The sequence below is a fragment of the Temnothorax nylanderi genome, unplaced genomic scaffold, assembly GCF_030848795.1.
Source record: "Temnothorax nylanderi isolate EJ_2023f unplaced genomic scaffold, tnyl_v1.0 TNYL_tig0071_pilon, whole genome shotgun sequence".
Taxonomy (NCBI): Eukaryota; Metazoa; Arthropoda; class Insecta; order Hymenoptera; family Formicidae; genus Temnothorax; species Temnothorax nylanderi.
In genome coordinates, this window is record NW_027249133.1 from 748,118 (window position 1) to 769,090 (window position 20,973).

General features: G+C 40.7%; 1 protein-coding gene across 1 annotated transcript in view; it reads left to right on the plus strand.

Moving 5' to 3' along the window:
• Nucleotides 1–706: 706 nt before the first annotated feature.
• LOC139773959 (uncharacterized) overlaps nucleotides 707–20,973 on the plus strand; it is a 31,480-nt gene continuing 11,213 nt past the window's right edge. Inside the window, exon 1 of the mRNA XM_071708817.1 lies at nucleotides 707–2,201. Coding sequence (XP_071564918.1) covers nucleotides 1,829–2,201 — 373 coding nt within the window. The 5' untranslated portion in view covers nucleotides 707–1,828. The remainder of the gene's footprint in view (nucleotides 2,202–20,973) is intronic.

Here is a 20,973-nt window from a genome sequence, read left to right on the forward strand (position 1 = left end):
AATTTCAAGATCCTGTAATTCAGAAATTTATCGAAATTAAGAAAGTACACAGACATATCTGTTGGCATAAATTAAATTACTCCTTCAAGTTTCAAAATCGCACAATAATTCTAACGTTAAATTATTTTATCGTACGTCTCGTACTAATATATTGAAAATGCGATCTTTAAATTGCATACATAAAACTTAAATTGCGTCTGCGAGCCTCAAAGAGTTAAATTTCCCCCTCGAAAACTTTCATTTGGAAGAAGAAAATGGACAAAGGCGGAACAACAATGTTGGGCAATAAACAACCGCACAATTCACTGATATATATTTTGCCTGTCCATTACGACGAATCCAACTCGGTTCGATCCGACTCGGTCCGAGTGCCTCAGATGAGATCGGCAAGGGTATCTCGCAGCGGCTGTGGGAAGGGAGGAGCCATCTTGCGGCCTGTTTCAGGGCAGCCACCAATTGATTCGCCCCCACCAGGCGCCGCAAGCAGGCGTCGATTTAATTCCAGGACGAAAAAAGCGTCCGGCGGGCGGCGCCGTCCATATAATTCTCGCGCCCGCATTGGCCCGACATTCTGTATAACCCACGAGCCCGCCGTGGGCTCGGCCAATCGGGCGCCTCTGGGCGGATCCTGAAACCAGTTTCAGTTTCGCGGACAGAGGGGAGTCGTTGACTCGAGCCTCTGAGCAGATAGTATTGTGCCGTTGGCTCATGCCGTAGTGGTCTTAACACTAGCAGGTCCTTGCTACCAAGGAAATCCCGGAGACCCGCCTGTCACGCGCACGTATTCGTGTGCCGCGAGAACCCGGAAGTTCCTCCGGTGACGTGTCGTGGCCGGGAAAGTGTCGCAAAATATAATTCGGTAATTTAATTCCAGCGTGCACAGAATTTTGGAGTACACCGAGAAGAAACACTCCCGTGAATCGTGAGACTGCCAGTGACGTCACAGATCAAAGACTCTATGATGGACTTTTGGAAAGACGTTGTTCTCGTGGAAGATCGTCAGTCTTCAATCGACGAGCTTAGCAAGTGAAGGACTGTTTATATTCATACATGGTGAAATCGACACTTGGAGTCATCAATCGTGGATGTATGATCGATATATTATAGCCTAATTTGTGATACTGATTGAATTTAGTTAGAAAGATCGTTTAGAAGCTGTGACAACGTCGTTAAGCTGGCCGACGGCTGGTGGACTGGTTCTACCAGTCACCTATTTGACAGGCAACTTAGTACATAAAAAAATTTAAGAAATATGTGAAACATTGTTATCTGCACTTTGAACTACATAATTGATCTATAGATCTTGAAAGCGAAAACGAAAAAATATGAAGAATATGTAAAATAAAATATTGCAATTAGGAAGCAAAATAAAAATCTCGAACCGTTGGATCATTGTTTTGGATGACTGTTCTTTAAGATCACTGCTTTCCAAGAAGATCAACGCTCGGGATGGATCTAGGTAATGACCTAAAAGACTTAGAATGGAAGATACAAAGACCTGTTTGAGACGGCGAGATCAGAATTTTCGCGAGCGTCTTAATGATCATCACAAACGCGTGACTTATAGGCAATGATAGTCCATGGATGATGTGTCAATGATCATGCTTCGAAGGGCCTGAAATGGAAGACGTAAATTCGCGTTGACTGGAAACGTCTAACGGCATCAGATATCCCCCGCATTCTTGACAGACACATGATTCCAGTGTACCAGTGATTAAAGTGACTCTTCCTCTTCTGGTGATCGGGGCTTCGTTGATCCTGAGGATTGATGCGAGCGCACTGATCGCTCTCCGAGGGAGAGACGAACGCCGGCGAGTTGGTACCGAAGATGGTCTTGGAACCTGGAGGCGGTCTGTCCTTTCCGTTGCCCCCCGGCAGCGGCTCCAGCGCCTCCGGAGGATCCTTACTGGCCCCTACCAGATTGTTTCAAAGAACGACGCCTGTGTTTCCATTCCACTTGGCAGGATGGCCGCCGCATCATCCGGTTCTGGGTCAGGTGCAGAGCCAGGTCCAGCAGAGCATGCAGGCACAGCATCAGGCCGCTGCCGCAGCGGTCAGATTCCTCAGTCATCATCATCCGCATCATCCGCATCCAACGTTGAGCAATCATTCCCTGGTGCCGGCGATCACTGGGCATCATCCTAGTGTACATCATCTGCATCATGCGACTGATCATGGAGAGGAAGAGGACGAAAAGAAAGGTGAGTAAAAATCTAAGTGTTGAAATCTAAGATTGCACGGAGTCAAACAGCTTAAAATTAATATTGGGCAAGATTAACATAATCTAGCTTCTTTCTAAAAATACTCGGATTGCAATTATTTTTAAAAAATATATCACTCTTTCTTTATAAACATTTTTTATAAGACAACACAAACATCTAAAAGATGTTTCAACTTTCGGCAAGGGCTTTTAAACGAGAGCTTGCTTTACTTTTATAAAGGACAAATATAATTTCTTTTTCTCTTAAAAAATTTGCGTTATGAAAGATTTATAATTACAATATTAACAGATTATGCTCCTTGGAATCTCTCTCCTTCTCTCTCTAGTTTAGTAATCTAGTTTAGAGTATTTCTCCATGATCGCTCGTTGAAGTGCGTTGATGGCGGCGGCATTTCCGAAATAGCTTTTGAAAAACGGTCTTCAGGGAGTGGCGTAACGCGGTCAATCATAAGATCGTTCCTGACGAGCCCCTGGGATCGCTTACGACGTTAGTCCCTATCCCCTTTTCCCGCCCTTCCTGGCGACCGCCCGTCTGAAATCGTGTTTCGTGCGCGAGAACGTCCGCGTTGCCGAGGGTGGAAATCTGTTTTTTACGTGATCCCATTCACGTCCCTAACACTTGTTTATGCTTCGAAGGGAGCGCCACTTAATTCGCCTACCTTTGGCTTTCGATTGTTTCCGCCGCTGTGAATTTATCGCGCGCTACCGCGAATTTGCGTGAATATTGCCGGTTCTTTGACGAACGAAAGTTCAAATTGGTATAACGCAAGGTATCGTATAATTAAAATAACATTCGTGTCTAATGTGTTTTCTTCTACAAAATTCTCCAATCTCTGCTAATATCACATGTGAAGTATACATAAAAAAATGGCCATTATCTTATTGTAGAAATATTAACATATATATATAATTACTAAGTTGCACGGTATTAAAATAAAAAAATGTTAGACAGTTGAATATAAAATGCAAATTCTGAAAAATATTTCGTTCAAGAGAGAGATGAGAGTATCAATAGATAACAAAAAATTGTATTAAGATTTCAACTAGCATGTGTCTTCACAAAAATTTAATTTAATTAAACTTAATTATCAAGATCAACTACATCGCTTAAGAAATTGTAGTAAGTAAATGTTTAGTGTAAAATTTTTTTATCAATAGAAAATTAAAGATTTTATTAAGGTGATTTTGACTAGAGCATGTGAGTATTTACAAAAAATTTAATTTAATTTAATTACCAAGATATTCGATAAAAAATTGCAATAAATTATACAGTGTAAATCTTTTTTAAGTGTAGAACAAGTTTTAAATTTGTAGAAAGACTTATGGGGGTATAGAAACATTTAGGATTTTCGTACAATTTTCTAACGAATATACGTTACGTCTTCATTCGCTTGTATGAGAAAAATCCTGCTTATTATCAGACCGCCGTTCTTCTTCGGTAATTTTCGTAGTTGTTCTCCAACGGCATGCCGCGTCGGATAACACACTTGGCGGTTTCGCCGGTTCCGCAAAAGTATGCAGCGGTTAGATTCGTTATAATTGCATAATGATTTCTACGTCGAGGAGAAGCATTTCGTTCATGAACGTCAGCCGGGCACGCGAGCGTGTATCAGATCGACCCGCCGGTTATTTCGGGATTTATGAAAGCTCCCATCCTCTCCGCCATGATAAATAGTTTTATTGGCAACGGCTGGAACGCGCGTAATTGCGAGTCTGCTCTGATCGAACGTCGTCCACCGAACGTCCTTTATGGCGTCACGTCGCCGTCGTAGCATGAGCGAAGTTTATTTTCGCATTTAATGCCTTTCCTTTATGTGAAACTGAACCAGATTCGCCTAACGATTTCGCGATCGCTCGTACATTTTCTCTACGATGGAAAATATCATTGGCGCTAAAAGAAATCGTGTACTCTATTCACTTACAAATAAGATGTCGAATAACTCAGAAATTTAATTTAATTAAACATAACCAAGATATTCGATTATACCGCTTAAAAATTGCATTGAATGATTCGCAATATAAAATGTTTTTACAGCATCAAACAAGCTTTAAATTTATAGAAATATTTATATATAATCTAAGATATTCTTATATCCCCATGCAATTTTCTGAGGAATATAATTTATGTCCTCTTTCACTTAGATAAGAAAATCCTATTTACCTATTAGAAAACCGTTATTCAATAAAATTTTGCATAAAATGTGTTGGACTGTTCGCTAGAAGTTAGCGAACTCAAACAATTGAGGGAGTACCTAAGATACCTAAGATAAAACGCTTTCATAATTCTTAGAAAATTATCTGTTGTAAATCTAAAGTCATACTTGTTAGTGGCTAAGTTTCTCCGGTTAGTTCACACACAAAAACTTTTGCACAAATTTCTGAAACGCCCATATAGTCATTTAGAAGCAACTTTTTGATAACTCCAGATTTTTTTCTTTTTCGGTTTTGGAATAAATTTGGCTCTTCGAAATGAGAATTAGGTCGAGCGCCAAATCGACGCGAACTCGGTGAGCGAAATCGCATCGTTCGCCGTGCTTCACTTCACGTCCCTCCCAATCGAGCGCATTACACTTGGACATTTAATTACACCGATTCCTAATGAAACGCTCGCAATTGTATGCATCGCGATTTTATCCCGATCGATGTCGTCGAGAGATAGGCCGCTTGTGTAAGGGATCGCGAATCGCCCCTTCTTCCTCTCCGTTCCCCTAGCTTCGCGAAATTCTCGTTTACATAATTAGCTCGGCTGCGGAATAATGCTCGTGGTGGACTCGCGTGCGTACGCCTCTACACACGATCGTTAAACTTTTTCGACGTTAGCGCGATCGTTAAGCCCGGAGCGCTTAGCATCGCCGCGAAATTGCGTCCCGTCGGCTCGCAAAGCCGCCACATGCCGCGCGATCCCGTCGTCGTGAATTAAGATTCAGACGTCGGGGGCTAGATCGACTGGATTAAAACGTGTCGCTTTACGTGTTAACCTGGTAGCGATATCGCCATCGACGATTGAACTGGTGTCAGTGACATGCGAATGCGAGACATCCTGTTTTGATTTTCCCTTCTCTGTGCATTCTTTAGCGAATTGGCTTTTCCCTTTACAAAAATATTGGAGCTTGAGTCCCTTTTCATGTAGAAAATGAAGGAATAATCCGAGAATTACGTACTGAAAGGGAGAACGAGCGAAAACGGGCACCAGGTAGTAAACACCGAGTAAACATTAACCCTATAGCTTGCCACATTCCGGTGGACCGTTGAACATTTTTCGGTTTTATAGTTTTCACCATTTCCGTGTTTAAACTGAAATTATTTTCTTGACTTGATATTATCATAAACATCTTATCCAGACTTTATATTTTCCATTCCTACATTATACAAGCTTAAAAATATTAATTAGAATAAAAATGACAAAGCGACAAAGTGGAGCGGTCTCACGGACCGAAGAGTGAATAAAGGAACTCGAAAATAAGTGTGGCTAGCCAGAGTTAATCTCAATTAATCATCCGACGAAATTCGGAATTAAATTATGTCCTGTAAATTATGCGCGACTGTTTAGGTATCTCTTTATCTTCCTTTATTTCCATTTGTTTCTCTTATTTAATCTTTGCTAATATCAATTGGTTTATGTAATTTTCCGATAAAGCTTATCATGTCTTACGCATAAGAGTTGCTCATTTCTCATCCCGCATTTATCTATACACATTCGCGGATTTCCAACTTACAGACTCGTCGATTAATCTTGAGTTCGCGCCGCGCCTGCTCGCTCTTATTTCTATTGTATCTCAACCTGTTCGAGTCCAAGTTAACGCGATCCAAATCAGGCAGGGAACGTGCACGAGCGTTGAGCCTTATAGCGTTTCAATATCTGCTTAATGACCTTTCAGAGAGTCTTATTTGCGCCGAGAATATAATAACTTTCATATCACACGTGAAAAATTTGAGAGATATGAATTTACGGAGATACTTTTGTTCCATTCCGCCTCTCTTATCAAGTTGTGTATCTAACAATCTGCATCTAACAATCGCGGATAGATCATGTCGTACAAGACATAGCTACAATAGACAGACGCACCTTACGGACGTGTTGAACCAAGGCAAAAAAGGAGTTATACATAAACATTAGTCACATTAGTAGTTTCTCGATTATGATCTCTCAACGCATGAAGTATTTATGAATCATAACTTACGTTATACATCAGTGATATTAGGTCTGGAATTATTGTATTTTAATTGCCGCTTTAAGCGGCGTACATGCCGGTACATCGTAACAGGTGTTCGGAATTGTGTTTTCCGTCTGCAAAATGACGCCTCTTTAAAACATAGCTGTTTGCACCTCGATAGGTTTCTCACAGATGAGAGATGAGATTAAATTAACAAGTGTATTTAACAAGTTAAAATGTATAGTTGGCGTATCATTTTCAAATTAATCGTTTTTATTCAATAACGCATATTTGTGTGACTATCGGTGTGTAACATGTGTTCAACGATACCATTAGGGTCATTTTATTCCTTTAAATTGAACGATTTAACTGATTCTTGTCGAAACTATTCCCTCCGGAAAAAGAATTGTTTGAAGACAGTAGACCCGCGCCCTTTTCGCCCACTTGAGACTTGTAAGCTACTCCCATGATTATTGCGAACAAAAAATAACAGTGTCCATCATCGAAAGAAACGCAATACACACTCGAGGGAGGGCGCAGCGGAGGGATGCAGGTGAGACCAAACGAGCCGAGCTTCTTTAGTAAGTGGTCACGTTATCGTAGCATCCTGTCATTATTTTACGATTAGACCGAAGGAGGAGGCATTAGGACAGTTGACAAAAAAGAACGACCGCTCTCCACAAAGAGAAAGAGAGGGGGGAGGAGTGGAAAGAAAGAAAAGACACATATAGAGAAAGTTTACAAGGCATACAAAAATAATTTACGCGCATCAAAGAATCGAAATGACTGCACTGAAATCAAAGAGCAGATTTAAAGCAGAATGTTGGAGCGGAAAATTGTATCCGCCATTCCGAGCGTTGAAAGCAATGAATAATACGTGATCATTCTTTACAGATGTAAGTTCTAATTAGATATCGGCGTCCTTTATCAGATTGAAAATGGGTTAGGATATAAAATCGAAACGCGTCCCTGTAATTCACCTTATGGATCTGGTATACAATTTCCGCCCCAACATCCTGCGCTACGCAGAGAAAGTTTAATTGGTCGAAGGACGGGGAAGTTTAAAGGTATAGCACTTTAGCGCACAAAATCACCTGGATTTATCGCGGTTTACCGCGGATATCGCCTCTCTCCCTCTCTCTGTCTTTCTCTGTCTTTGGAAAAATAGCGGAGCATAATCCACGAGGTATTGACTCGACAGTATATAATATAAACCTTAACATTGAACCACCATAAACGGCGTCGTCCACAATGACCCTGTTATTTATTATAACAACGAGACGAGTCCTCGCTGTTATTTATTATAATAACGAGACGAGGTCTGATTTCGGACGTGTTCGCGTGTACAAGCATAATAATAAAGAACATTAATCGCACGGTTAACATTGCAATCACTGTTGAAACGATAGGCATCCGTATTTGAATAGCAATATCTAATTATGAAAAATGACATACATTTTATCGCTTTCTCACGCTCGTGGTAAATTATAACGTGGAAATGATTCTCCAGCGTTGCGTTACCGTGATAACGACATGTAATTTTATGCCGGAGATACCAACTGATACCAACACGTGATTATAAAAATTGTTACCTATCGGAAATCGTTAACACTCGCGCGGGACGCGCGGTGTATACGTACGCATCGCAACGTCGGGATGTTGCAGGCACGGCCGCGGCGCGGGCGTCGCGATTATCGTTGCAATAACGATGCGATTTTACTCGAAGCACTGACACGCGATTGCAAAAATTGATGACTGAATATAACAGAATAGCGTCACAGGAGATCGTCTTCGCAAACGCTGTCGGACTACAATCCAGCATTACGTTGAATATTCGTCATTGTCATTATTGTTTCGCGCAACGCTATAACGCATCGTTACGAAGATGTCCGGTTATAATAATAAATTTAATCAGTACGTAAAATCGTGCGCGTCGTGTCATCGATTCACGTCGCGTGTTTGTTAATGCGATAATTCGAAGTCGTATATGTGCTTTTTGCGCTTGAAATTATCGCCATTAGAATGAGTGCAAATTACGAGTAATATGGAAGATTTTACCGGCATGTAACGACAAACGCGCGTCATTAGCGAAGCCGCTTATTAGCCGGCTTCGTTTGAAATGGTGCCCGAAAGATTCGTCCCGTTCTCTCTCATACAATCAAGAACAATAGCCGAGAACATTTAAATTCATGTAGGACCTATAATTTTATTGTTAACGCGCGGAAGTTACTCATTATTTAATCAGGCAGGTAAGATTTTTTCATAAAATCTCGATTAAAAGTCGATATCCTGCGTTTTAATGAAGGAAACTCTTCAATAACGTCAGAAACTTGTTCAGAAATCTCCGCATACTAACGAAGGTGTCACTACACGCAAAGAAATACCTCGGGAACGCGAATCGCTAGCAAGTATTCTTCTCGGACGCCACGGACTTACGAAGCTCCGCGGTATATAAAGCTCGCACAGGATGCAGAAAGCTCGCGCGCGCGCGCGCGCGCGTACGCGGGATCGCCGCACGGTCGCGGGAGAAAACAGGCAGGCAAAACGCGCGCGCGGCTCCGGGTAATAACTTAATTTAAACTAAACTACAGTTTAATAATTCTCCCAGCCGGGTCGGCCGTGGAAGATGCGCCGGCAACCGGCAATTTCAGAGCCGCCGTTAACTGCCGGTCGTTAGTCCCTTTTCAAAACTCCTCTCTTTCTTCCTCTCCGTCCCCGCACTTCCCTCCCGAGGCCGTCCCTTGCCTTCCCCGCGGCTCCCTCGCTGCAACCTCCCCTCGCCCTTGCTCCCCCTTTTTCCCTCCTCTCACCCTCGCACGGCCCGAGCTACCAACGTTCGGTCACGAGCTAATTTTCGAGCGTGGCTTGCGTGTCGTGAATATCGCCACGGGCCCTCAGAAATACTCGCGCGGCGCGGCGCGACCGGCAAATTGAATCGTCCTCGTCTTTCTGCCGCTGGGCACTACACTGCTTGCCCGAAATACCGGATCCTGCGCGCGATCCACCACTCCTCGCCAATAGATTTCACGAAGGTACGAAATGATAATGTTTGTTACTAATGCTTGATGATAATGGCTATTAATTCTTAGATAATAATATTTTTAATTTTACATTGATGCGTTTACATCAAATTGATGATACACATCCATCACTAAAAGCAATAAGCCCTTATTCTTGGATTTGATCGTATATTTTGTTATAACGTAGCAGATATATTGTAATCAAATACATGTAATTTGTACAATTTGATTTCTTAATCACGTTACAGTGATTAAAAATCAAAACATTACAGTCCAAACATATTTTAATAACTGCTTCTTTAAACGATCACATAATTATTATTAAATGCAGATGTAATTACAAATGTTTAAACCCATTTGTGCACATTTCTGGAAGGCCTAAGAATATATGTATACATTAGAGTTTAAATACAACAAATAATATATAATTTATTACTTTATGTTATATCTTTGTGAACAATACACCAATCCCTTATTATTTACAAAAACAGATTGACATATTCGAAAGGGCTTTTTTTTATGTGTCTTATAAAATATTAACAAGTAGGATTATTAAGTCATTTATAATAACGCCAATAACGCAACAATTCATCAGAGAGTTAAACACCTGCATGCGCTTTTAGACTTGGGATCCTCATGATCCTTCTATCTCACAATCTTTGGTATCGTCGATATACCGTCAACAAGAATCACGCTATAAGCCAACTAGGCAGCCGGGCATTTACGAAGCGCCGTGTCTGCAAGATTTCTTATCGTCAGTTTTCTCCGCGACCAGAAAAAGAGAAAGAAAGCGAAAGAAAGGAGGGGGAAATATTAATTAAATAGTTTGAGTTATGATGGAGAATAGGTGGGGTGCGGCGGGGTAGTGGACGCATATAGTGGGAAGATACGGCTGACAGACTATAAATACGTCATATTTATATGCCCCGCTAATTGTCTTTGACGATAAGAATCTCTCTTTTATTACTTTCTGAGTTACTTCGCCAATTTCGCTTCCTGGCCCCGGACTGGGCTTGTCTCAATGTCTTGTAAATGCGATCTCCCGTCTGCAAACTGCTAAAACTTCGGCTCGATTCTTATTTTGGGTGGGCACGATTCTCACCTTGTGTGTAAATACGTATAAAACGTGGTTTAGATAAATTCACGGAAACTGAGAAAATTATGAAAGTGACTGTACTGCGTTATTTTAACAAGCAAATTCACACACACATACATAACACTAATAGATAATCGTAATATCAGTAAAACATGTACATTGAAGAGAACCGATAGATATATATCATTGAATAATTCGATAAACGCTTAGAAATGTTGATAGATTTTTATCTTTTTACCAAAATAATTTTTACGCCATTTTCTTACAATACTCCTTTATTCAAGAACTTTAACATCCTGAAAAATATTTACATAGCTGCGCAGATCCGAAGAATTCTCTAAAGTCCCCAAAATTTCGTTGCGAATGAATGGATTGTTCCGCCGCAAATTAAGACGCTCTCGCGCGATCGCGCATAATTACAAGGAAAGGGGAACGTTTATCAGCTGGTGAGCGGATTTTTCATCGCGGCGACCCGCCGCGACAAAAATGAATGGACGTCGACGGACGCGGCGTATCGATGATATATCTCATCTGGAATTATTTCAAATAAATTATCTCGTCCGTTGTGCGTCGGCCACAATGCCCTCCACCTCTTAGCGCGATCCCGTTCTTCTTCGGAATTAACCCTTCCCGCGATGCAGCGTGGCCCTTTAATGTCTTCGCTCGGGGAACATAAACGGTCGGATGATTTGTGAAGCGAAACGCCGCGCGCCGCGGTGGAGAAACGGTAGCTAAACAGGACGATGTAACACAAATTCGCTTACGTTGATCGTTTAATGTTTCTTGCGTAATTTACTGGCGCCGATGGCGTAGAAACTGCTGCATTCTCGATATAGATACAAAAAAATGTCATTGTTGATGTAGCTTTATTCTGTCGGAGAATGACACTTTTTTTTAGGTAAATATATCAAGAAGTAGTTAATTATTTACGGTAATAATATCTTTTGTGATATGAAGTGTGTTTACTGTCTGTCGATAATCTCTCATTATAAGAAAATTAAATTACATTTAAATCGAAATACGGATTTAAATAGGAATAAGACACAGCCTTTTAAATAATTAATATGCGCAGTGTTTTGCGTATAATCAAGATTAAGGTAAAATAAGATCAGTAAACAGAAAGTTTTCGCGAGAACGTTTTACGTTTTCGCACTAAAGTCTTTCGTCTGACACTTTGAAAATACCTTTGTCATTTCGTAACAATCCGCAGTACACGCTTTCAGCTGTAATTTCGGAATTTGGTAGTCGACAAACTCGGGTGCTACCATCCTCAATTAGGGAAACGAGCGAGCGAGACGCCGTAAAAAATACCCTTCGGCGAATTTGAATTTATCGCGCGAGGCACGCCTACATCCACATCGGATAATACAAACGCCGGGGCTGCCGTTTGCATTCGATTAATCGGCGGCCACCGCGTGATAAATCCGCGTTTTTACGAGCGCGCGCTCTCCCGCGCGCGTCCAGCGAAAATTAACATTTTCAGCAGCTCGCTACATTCTATTACTCGCTACCGTCCGCCGTCGGAATTAACGACGGCCTCTAACACGCCGTAAGTGATAATCGAAGGTCGCTAAGTCGTTTCATCGCGTCGAAAGAATTTGCGACTCGACGACGCTTTCAACGCGGTGCTGTTCCCGGCGGAATCTGTGTTTGTGGCGATCTCGCCAACCGAGCTGGGAATAACATTTTTATTTCCGCGAGTGCCCGCTGGAAAAGCTGTGTATATCGATCGATGTTTCTACAATTTGCACTTGAACTGAGATAGAGAATATATATAAACTTATTACGAATGATACCGAAATAACAATACATATAGCAAATTAATTAAAGATTTTTAATTTATTTTATATATTATTATTCATAACATATTTACATATTTTTTAACATAAATAATATAAATATAATGACACATAATATTATTTATATATATTGTTTTTACTTTTAATAAATTTGCTTATAATATAGATTTATTTAAGATTATCGAGCAAAACCTTTTCGTACATCTTTAATTTCAAAAAGTAATTCTATAAAATTAATCTGGATATTGTTAACCGCCATATAAATGTTAAATTAACGCAAATAAATGCGTATTGTATATATAAACGCGAATTTGTGTTCTCAAATACGAAATGTCCAATGAGTTTTGCCATTCGCGACTGATAATGCACGTTGCCGATCGGTCATTTAAAACAATCGACTCGCCGGTCGGGATCTCACGCGACGACGGGGATATAATATCGCCTGGCAAATGACACGCCATGGGGGTAACAATCCGTGGCTAGTAGTTAGGGGTGGTGTAAGCCAACGCGCCGAGGTCCGGCACGCAATTTCTCCTTTTTAAGCCAGACGCAATCGGCCGCGCGAGAACGCCCGTAATGCGCACGCGGAATTGTACAATATTGACCTTCCGTACTCCGGTTCGTGCATTACGTTAATAACAATTGGGATAGGCTGTAAAATTCATCGCCCCGCGTTGATAATTCACCTGCGGGGCAGGATAATTAAATACGAATAATACAATGCGCTGCGGGCCTTCTTCTACGGCTGCTAGCTTAGGCGAGTTTTTTCAATGTAAGTAACGTCTTTGTAAATAATGAAAATTGTGTAATTGCGAAAGAGCGTGGCGACTAAATCACGGCATTAATACAAATTGAGTTCAGATTCTCAAGGTAAAAAAATACATGCGATGACTCTCTTTCCGCGTAAACATCCAACTTTCTGCACAACCGAGCACGATGTCTAAGGCAATTTTAGTTTTGAAGAACCGTCGAGGAGCTACCGCACCGTATTTCTCTCGCTGCCGCGCATAATCTTTCTCATTGACACGTTAAATAAACACGACGGGTAATTAGTTCGCGAGCGGGGGTGGGGGGCGCCAATAAAAAAGGTGCCACCGCGAAATAAACACATAAACTCGCAATTAGATCTCGCGTCGCAGAAAACAAGTTCAGGACTTGCGGACGCGTGGGATTTAAATGCGAGTATTTATTACCGGCTGGTTAAATTCCCAGTATTTACCGGGAATTAAGAGATACGCCGGCCGGCACGGCCATATATTTCCCGCTTGTCGCCACACGTATGCGCGCGTGTTCCACTGCCGTTTGCTCTCTCATTTTCAAGTTTTTCGACACCTTGGGAAAGCCCTATCGAGCGGTACAATCGCGTCTAATCGTATTTATGATTAGATCTCGCTCGCAAATTGAATGGCTAACTGTTCGCAAATTAATTAACGCCAACCAAAATAGGTTTTCCGCGTAAGGCTTCAACCGCTCCTCAAAATTGCTCTCCATAAACATTTCATCGTCCCTTTCTCACCACGAACGCGGCATTAAAATTACTTTATCAAATAATAATTACATAGTATGCATGCATAGTTTGGTATCTTTATAATAATAATAATAATAACGATAGTCATGTAAAAATTAGTATAATTAAGCGTTAATGAAAACACTAAATTCTTTAAATCATTTAAAGAAAAATATCCAAACAAACCCTAATTGTGAGATCGAAATCTCGAATTCCACTATAATTAACAAACACTTTTGGTAAATTATATATCTAGGCCATCCAGGGTGTATATCGAAACAGTTCGTTTGCGTCGAGGTTTGCGTATAGAAGAAGTCTACTGAATGTTCTACGCTTTGCGTTACGAAAGTATATCCCATTGATGAGAATCGATCCAACCGATCGTGCCTCTAGAGCCTATAAAGCCTTCAGAATGCAACTTCCGATCGTCCCTTCCCGTCGAGCTAACCAGCCAGCCAGCCAGCCAACCCAGCAGGGCCTACTAGCCTCTTGATTCTGGTTATACGCGACCAAGGATCGCACGCGAAGGTATTAATATATAATTAACCGGCCTGGTTGTAGATCGTATCAGAAAAGTCTTATCGGCCGGCTACCCGTATTATGCGAGGAATCTTTTACGTAGCTCATTCGACGGCCTCCTCATATTCCTCCTCGTCTTCCTTCGTTCTTTTCTTCGTGTTCGCGGCCTGCCACAGCGCCGCTCACATTGTCGCGATGTTTCTCGATCGTATTTCGTCGGCCAGCACTATTGTGATCCGGTTTTTGTGATCCTCGCCGACCACGTGCACCCGCGAGGACGTGGATATCCGAAAGATCTGGGAGATCCGATAAAGGATGAATCCAAGCGACCGAAGAGTCAAAACGGACACCATCTCTTTGAGAATGATAATCCCGGACAGCTAAGTCCGATCGTTGACGCGAATAAAAATAGAAGAGCTACGGTCAGACGTCATCGAACGTCGTCCACCTTAATTTATGTCTGCATTGATTACATTTGATCACGCGTATAATTAAATGCGCGTTACGTAACGGCGAAGGCTCCCCGGAGTTCATCTCCGCGGCGTCGATCCTTTTCGAGTTCACCCACCGGTTCCCGTCTCATCTTAATTAGGTCCCCGCGCTTCGGACATCGCATAATCAAGACGATCATTTGCATAGACTTGCAAACGGGATTTAATATCTCAGACTTTTGCCGCGGCATTAATACGCGCATAATCGCGTCGCGCTATAATTAAGCGAGTTAACGTAAACCCGAGAGAGATATGGCGCGCCTTTTTCTATAAACGTTTGTTTCAAAAATTCGAAAACGAAGTTGTAGGATAAATTTATTATTTATCATAGTTTCGTATCTTGGCTCGTCGAAGAAACAACTCCAACAAAAATGTTTTACTTTATCATCGAAGTTAAACAGCTTCGAATCATTCTTTTTTATATTTTTTTCTACAAATGAGCGATATGATATAAAAAATATCATGCGGCTTACAAAGTAATAATATAAATTTTGGAATTGTTTATTGCATGAATGAAATATTTAATATTGCTTAAGATATGAATGCTCAGGCGATTTTTTGCAAAATGTTATATAGATATTTAATATTTAGAAAGAGAATTCCCTCGCTCGAACTTCAGGCGATCTCAAAATTGTTTTCGAATTCCGAAGACAGTTGGTGCGTATCTGAAACTGATACCGAGTCTCTGAAGACTTTTAATTTGATAAACATGCGCTTGTATTAATCAGCGAAAATATAACTTTGTTTAATTAATTCGATGATATTGGCGCGATTGCTGATTACATACCTCTCGCAGACACGCACGAATTTTAATATCTCAAAGCTCTTTATTCATATAAACATAATTGCTATGTTCCTTAATGTGCGCTCTGCATGCGCGTTAAATTATATCGCCTCTCAGGCGAATTCGATTTCGTCTTCGTCATAATGGACGTGATGCGTCTCAGTATCAATCCTTTAAAACAGTGATTCTATAGCCAAGACAGTTTATGTCGCTTTCAATGCTTCGATCTTTTTTAAATGCAACTGTCAGTTCACGTTTATTAACGTTATATTAACTCTAGAACTATTAAAGAGTAGTCAAAATAACTGGTTTTTAATTTTATATCAAATTTATATAAAATACCTACATTTTATGAGATTTTTTCGTGACTTTTGTTGCAATATGTAAATTGATCAATTTATTTTCTCTCTTTATCTTTTTTTTCCAAAGATATATGTATATAAGTATTTTTAAATAATAGAAATAGAAGTATATCTTAATCGTCGCTAGTTCTAGTGTTAAAAAAAAACAAATCGAGTACATCTTTCGTCTGTCGAATATATGGGTCAAGAACCTATTCTCGATCCATGTGGTCCAAAATTCATCGCTCGCCCGCTTCCTCTCACCGTTCTCGCAGAACGGTAATCGTTAAACAACAACACCCTTTCTCCCGTCTTCCAGGTATTCCGTGGATCTTCATTTCGCACCTCGCGAGTCAGGTATGATGTTAGCAGTCGTTCTTGGAGCAAGTCGAAAGCCTCCTTTTCCCTTCCTCTCGGGTTCTCGACGGGTGGGGGATGGAGGGGAATGTAACCGGGCGTCAGGAGGATTGATGGCGTCTAGATGCAAATGCAGTCAGTCTGGCACGCAAGCAACGTATCCACCTACCGACGCCTTATGCCAGTTAACGCCTTACAGCTTAATAATCTTGTTCTCTCTCCTTCTCCCGCTCCCTCTCTCTTCGCCGTCCGTGTCCTTTATCACACTCGCGCGCTCTCGCGCGCCAGACTAAATTACTTTATTAACCCCCTTTTCCCGGGATCATTCTCCCAACCCTCCCGATCTCGGAGGACTGAAACGACCGGTCGGTCGGTCCTGATGCAGAAGCGATCCTGCAGTTTGTTAAACACCGGTGTTATTAAATTTGTACTAACGTTTCAAGAAGTTGTGAATACGCTTAATAAATAATTTATTAACGGTATTATAACGTAAAAAATAATAGGTCTTAGCGGTAATAAACTTAAACGTGCGCTCGGCAAACAATTTCCATATATTTAGCATTTTTCCTCTATAAGAAATATCGTATAACTTGCGTCCATTAAAAACGTGAAAAGATAAAATAATAATAAATAGCTATTAATATATAATTATACTAGATCAAGATGAGAACAAACATTATAAATTCGTGATATAACAGGTTATTAAGACTTGCCTTCGTATTTATTAAATTAAAAAGTCGATTAGTCGATTAGTAGATTCTCGTAAACTTTTAACAGTCAGAAAGAAGAGTTTTAGAACAAACGTTGCAATCGCAGACGCAAATGGCTGAGCATTTGGTGCTTGCGTGTCGTCCCGGTCCTCTAGTAGGGTTAATCGCACTTTAAAGGGACGAGATGCGGACGCGGAGTTCGGCTGACCCGAAATGGGTAGAGCGTCGGCGTGTTACCTCCTCACCTGGAAACTGGTGTTGCTTGCCAGGTAGGAGGCGGCGGTCTCCTGGGTGCCAGGATGTCGTTCCTAACGCTAATGACGTCGTTGACTCTCACTTAACAAGAGACTACCCTCTAAATGGGGGCTTGCGTCCTGGAAGCGGCCCGGCGGCGCTCGCCAAGCCGGTGATTACGAAACTCGAATTCACTTCTGAATTGCATTCGTCGTGTAAGTGCCCCGTGATACGAGGGCCGCTTTGCGTTTGCGTTATGCCATTCTGTCACGACGGTAAGTGACGTCTCCACCGAAACTTTAATCAACCATCAGGCCCAGTTGGCCATCAGGAATAACGAAAATATGCAAATATGATGAGAAACAACGAGGGTTATACGTCGCTAGAAAATTCTCAGTGTCGCGATTACTTTTAGATTCAACGATTTGAACAACGTTTGGACAATTAATGTGCCGCCGTTCGCTTATACGATATTTACGCCGCATATTTTCGCCTCGCAACGTCATGCAATGCGACGCAACGCAACGCAATGCAACGCGAAAGGCATGCACGTGAATCGCCGGCCATTCGCGCCGGGACAAGGCCAAGCATAATGCATAAAGGTGTTACCTGGGACGACCCAGGTGTAATTTCAATTTAATTGCACGTTATTTCGGGCGTGCCTATACGCGTACGCGTACGCGTGTAACGTAGGACGAGGCCTTATTAAACGCCTTCGGGCTGCACTTCGCCGCGACGCTGACGAGCTCGCTCGTTTCGCCTCGCCCGGCCTGGCCTGCGTGTTCCTGCGAAGGATCGTAGAAGACCAGGGAGGATGCTCTTCTTAGAGATCTCAATCTCCTCACGGTGGTGTATTAGAACTCGGTGATGATCAAATAATTAATTCTGCATGGAACTTTTCTCCTCGAGATTTCATTAAATCCTCGATCTTCGACGCGAGTTTTATAAAACGCTTATGACGTGCATTTACGATATAGCAAATCGATCGAAATCATTCTATTAATGATACATAGTAATGTTATATATGTGATAAATGTTAAATTGCGATCTTAAAATAGAAGAATGATTTGGAGTAAGAATAGGTTCACTTTGATTTATAAAGTCTATTATATTTTTCTGTGAAGGCGAATATTATTATATACTTGTAACAAAAATAATCTTACAAATGAGGTAGACTATGTTAATTACAATTATTACTTGAGATCCGTTTTCGCTCTCATCCCTTCAATCGTTACTCCGATCGAACTCTTCCGGTAAAGGATTATCGCTCTTCGCGGCTGGCGAAGAACCAGTTCCGCCGATATCTATATACATGCACACGCATACGCACTTTCTCTCTCACTCTCCTTCTCTCTCTCTCTCTCTCTCTCTCTCTCTCTCTCTTGTTCTTTCATTTCTCGTGCATTTCCCTCGCTCGTTTTCCCGGCGAGTAAGACGTCCGCATAAAGGTGAGTTGCCACGAAGGGTCGCGTGCGTCGTTAGAGGCCAGTAACGTATCATCATGCGATTACACCGCGCTAAAAACGTGCCACGTCAACGCGTATTAAACGCACACAGCCGCGAGCGATCGCGCACACCGACGCGAAATCGTCTATAAAAACGCCTCGTTCGCCGGCAAATTGATTGCGGCCCCGACGGTCCAGAATTTCGCGCGAGATCTTCGTCGACCATGCCGGATGATGATGCTCTTCGTCATTGGTCGCGCTGGCCGCGCCTCGAGAAGAGAAATTTTTCAGTCTTGTTAATCCACATCCACGGAACGTTTATTAAGTCTCGTCAGTGCCTTCCCATTGCGCCCCGGCCCGATAAACACTCGAAAAAAACTACAGTTTTAAATGATTAAAGATCAAAACTATTCCTCGCGACAGGCTCAGAAACAATAACAAAACTAAAATATAATCAACGGTATTAATTTTAGCACGAAAGTAATTTATGAAATATCCAGATTTGATATAATTGAAAATGATCAAATCGCATGTCTCTGTTTTAAATCATTAATAGAGAATCTCAATGGCGTAAACTGCTTTATATGCCAATTGCATTTAAAATAAGTAACTTTGAAAGCTTGATAATTTTAGAATGCTCGAGTTACTTTGAAATAATCAATTTTATATGATAATTTGATAATTGACAGATTGTAAAAAACGAATACAAGCGTAAGAAATACTTGTTCACATACCAGATGCAGGTATAATATTAGTTTGATCGATGCATCGATATTTAATGGTGGAAGGATGCTTCTACAACGTTTCAATTTGGATCGTCAGCTTAATTACACGCGACATAAATCGCCGGTGTTGTAAATCGTTAAACGGCTTATTAGCTATTCAGCCGAGTATTAAAGCATTTTAAAAAGCAGCAGGATCGCGACATTGAAAGTAAAAGAATGAATAGACCGCGGCGTAAACAGAGTGGAACGTCCGAGAAAACGGCCGCTAATTGGATCATTATCATTGGAATCGCACACAAGAATCGTGTTTGAGGAAGTGTGTGTCATTTATTAAAACGGCGGTCAGAGGCCGAACCCGTCGTTAACGTATTTATTACGTTTGGTAATAAAAGACTGGCCTAAACGCGAAGGGTATCAAGTATGTTAGACTAAATACTCTTATTGTGGAATCACTCTTTTAATAACCGAATAATCTTGTAAAATGTATGTAATTTTCATTATCATAATTTAAAATCTCGTGTTGATACAATATTTCAATGCTTTTCGCAGAATTAACAATTGTACAGAACTGTGATTTAAGCCGTTTGTTGAAGAAATTAACATTTAAAGCTTGAAAAAGTTAAATTTGCACTGTAGGGCGGAATCCTTTAATTACATAACGGAGTTCTTTAATTATATAACGATTAAATTGAGTTTGATTAATGTTAATGATAAACTTACTGAATTTAAACAAATAAATTCAATTGCTATGAAATATTGTTTTTGCTGAATGCAATTATTGGACTTTACGTAAGTTTCTTATTAATAGTTTTTTATTATCTCTTTTCTACATAAAATCAGAAACTGCATAAAATATTATTAAAAAACGAGTACGGTGTAATAAAAACCAGATTGAAAGAATCAATCCTAAAAGAACAGAGAAAGAGAACACTCGAGGTTTCGATATCTGACCCAAATTCCAAACACGATTGACATTACTGCGAGAACAGAAAAACACGGTGACAGCGTGGAATCTTTTTATCGTTATATTATGTATAGCGATTCGATAAAAGATATCCCATTGCATTCTTAAAAAAACAAAGGAAGAGTTTGTATATTAAAAGTAAAGAGGAGTCTGAACAAAGAACAAAATTTTTGGTCTGTCTTATAAGTATATAATCTTAAGATTTGTTTAAACTTTTTTATAACTGTAACATTAAAATTTTAGACATTGAATATAATATATTAAAATAACTGGTAACCTCTTATCAATTTTTTTTATTGAAAATAATTATTTTCAAATTTATTTAGAACTGCCTAAGCTAATGAATGATATAAATATAATTTCTTGATAAATTTGTATAATCTTCAAGAAGAATCTATTACATGTGTATGTGGTAATCTTTAAAATTACCTTTAGAATTCAATATACGCGCTATTCTGCCTGATCTGCCGTTACTGGTAACTACTGGAATGTTAGATAATATAATAAGTACCGTAAGTTAGACACTCCGTCGGAATTAATTTGCTTAGCTCCGTTTTTATCGCGCGAGCGCTACAAATCGACCTCGGCGAAATCACGTGGATATAA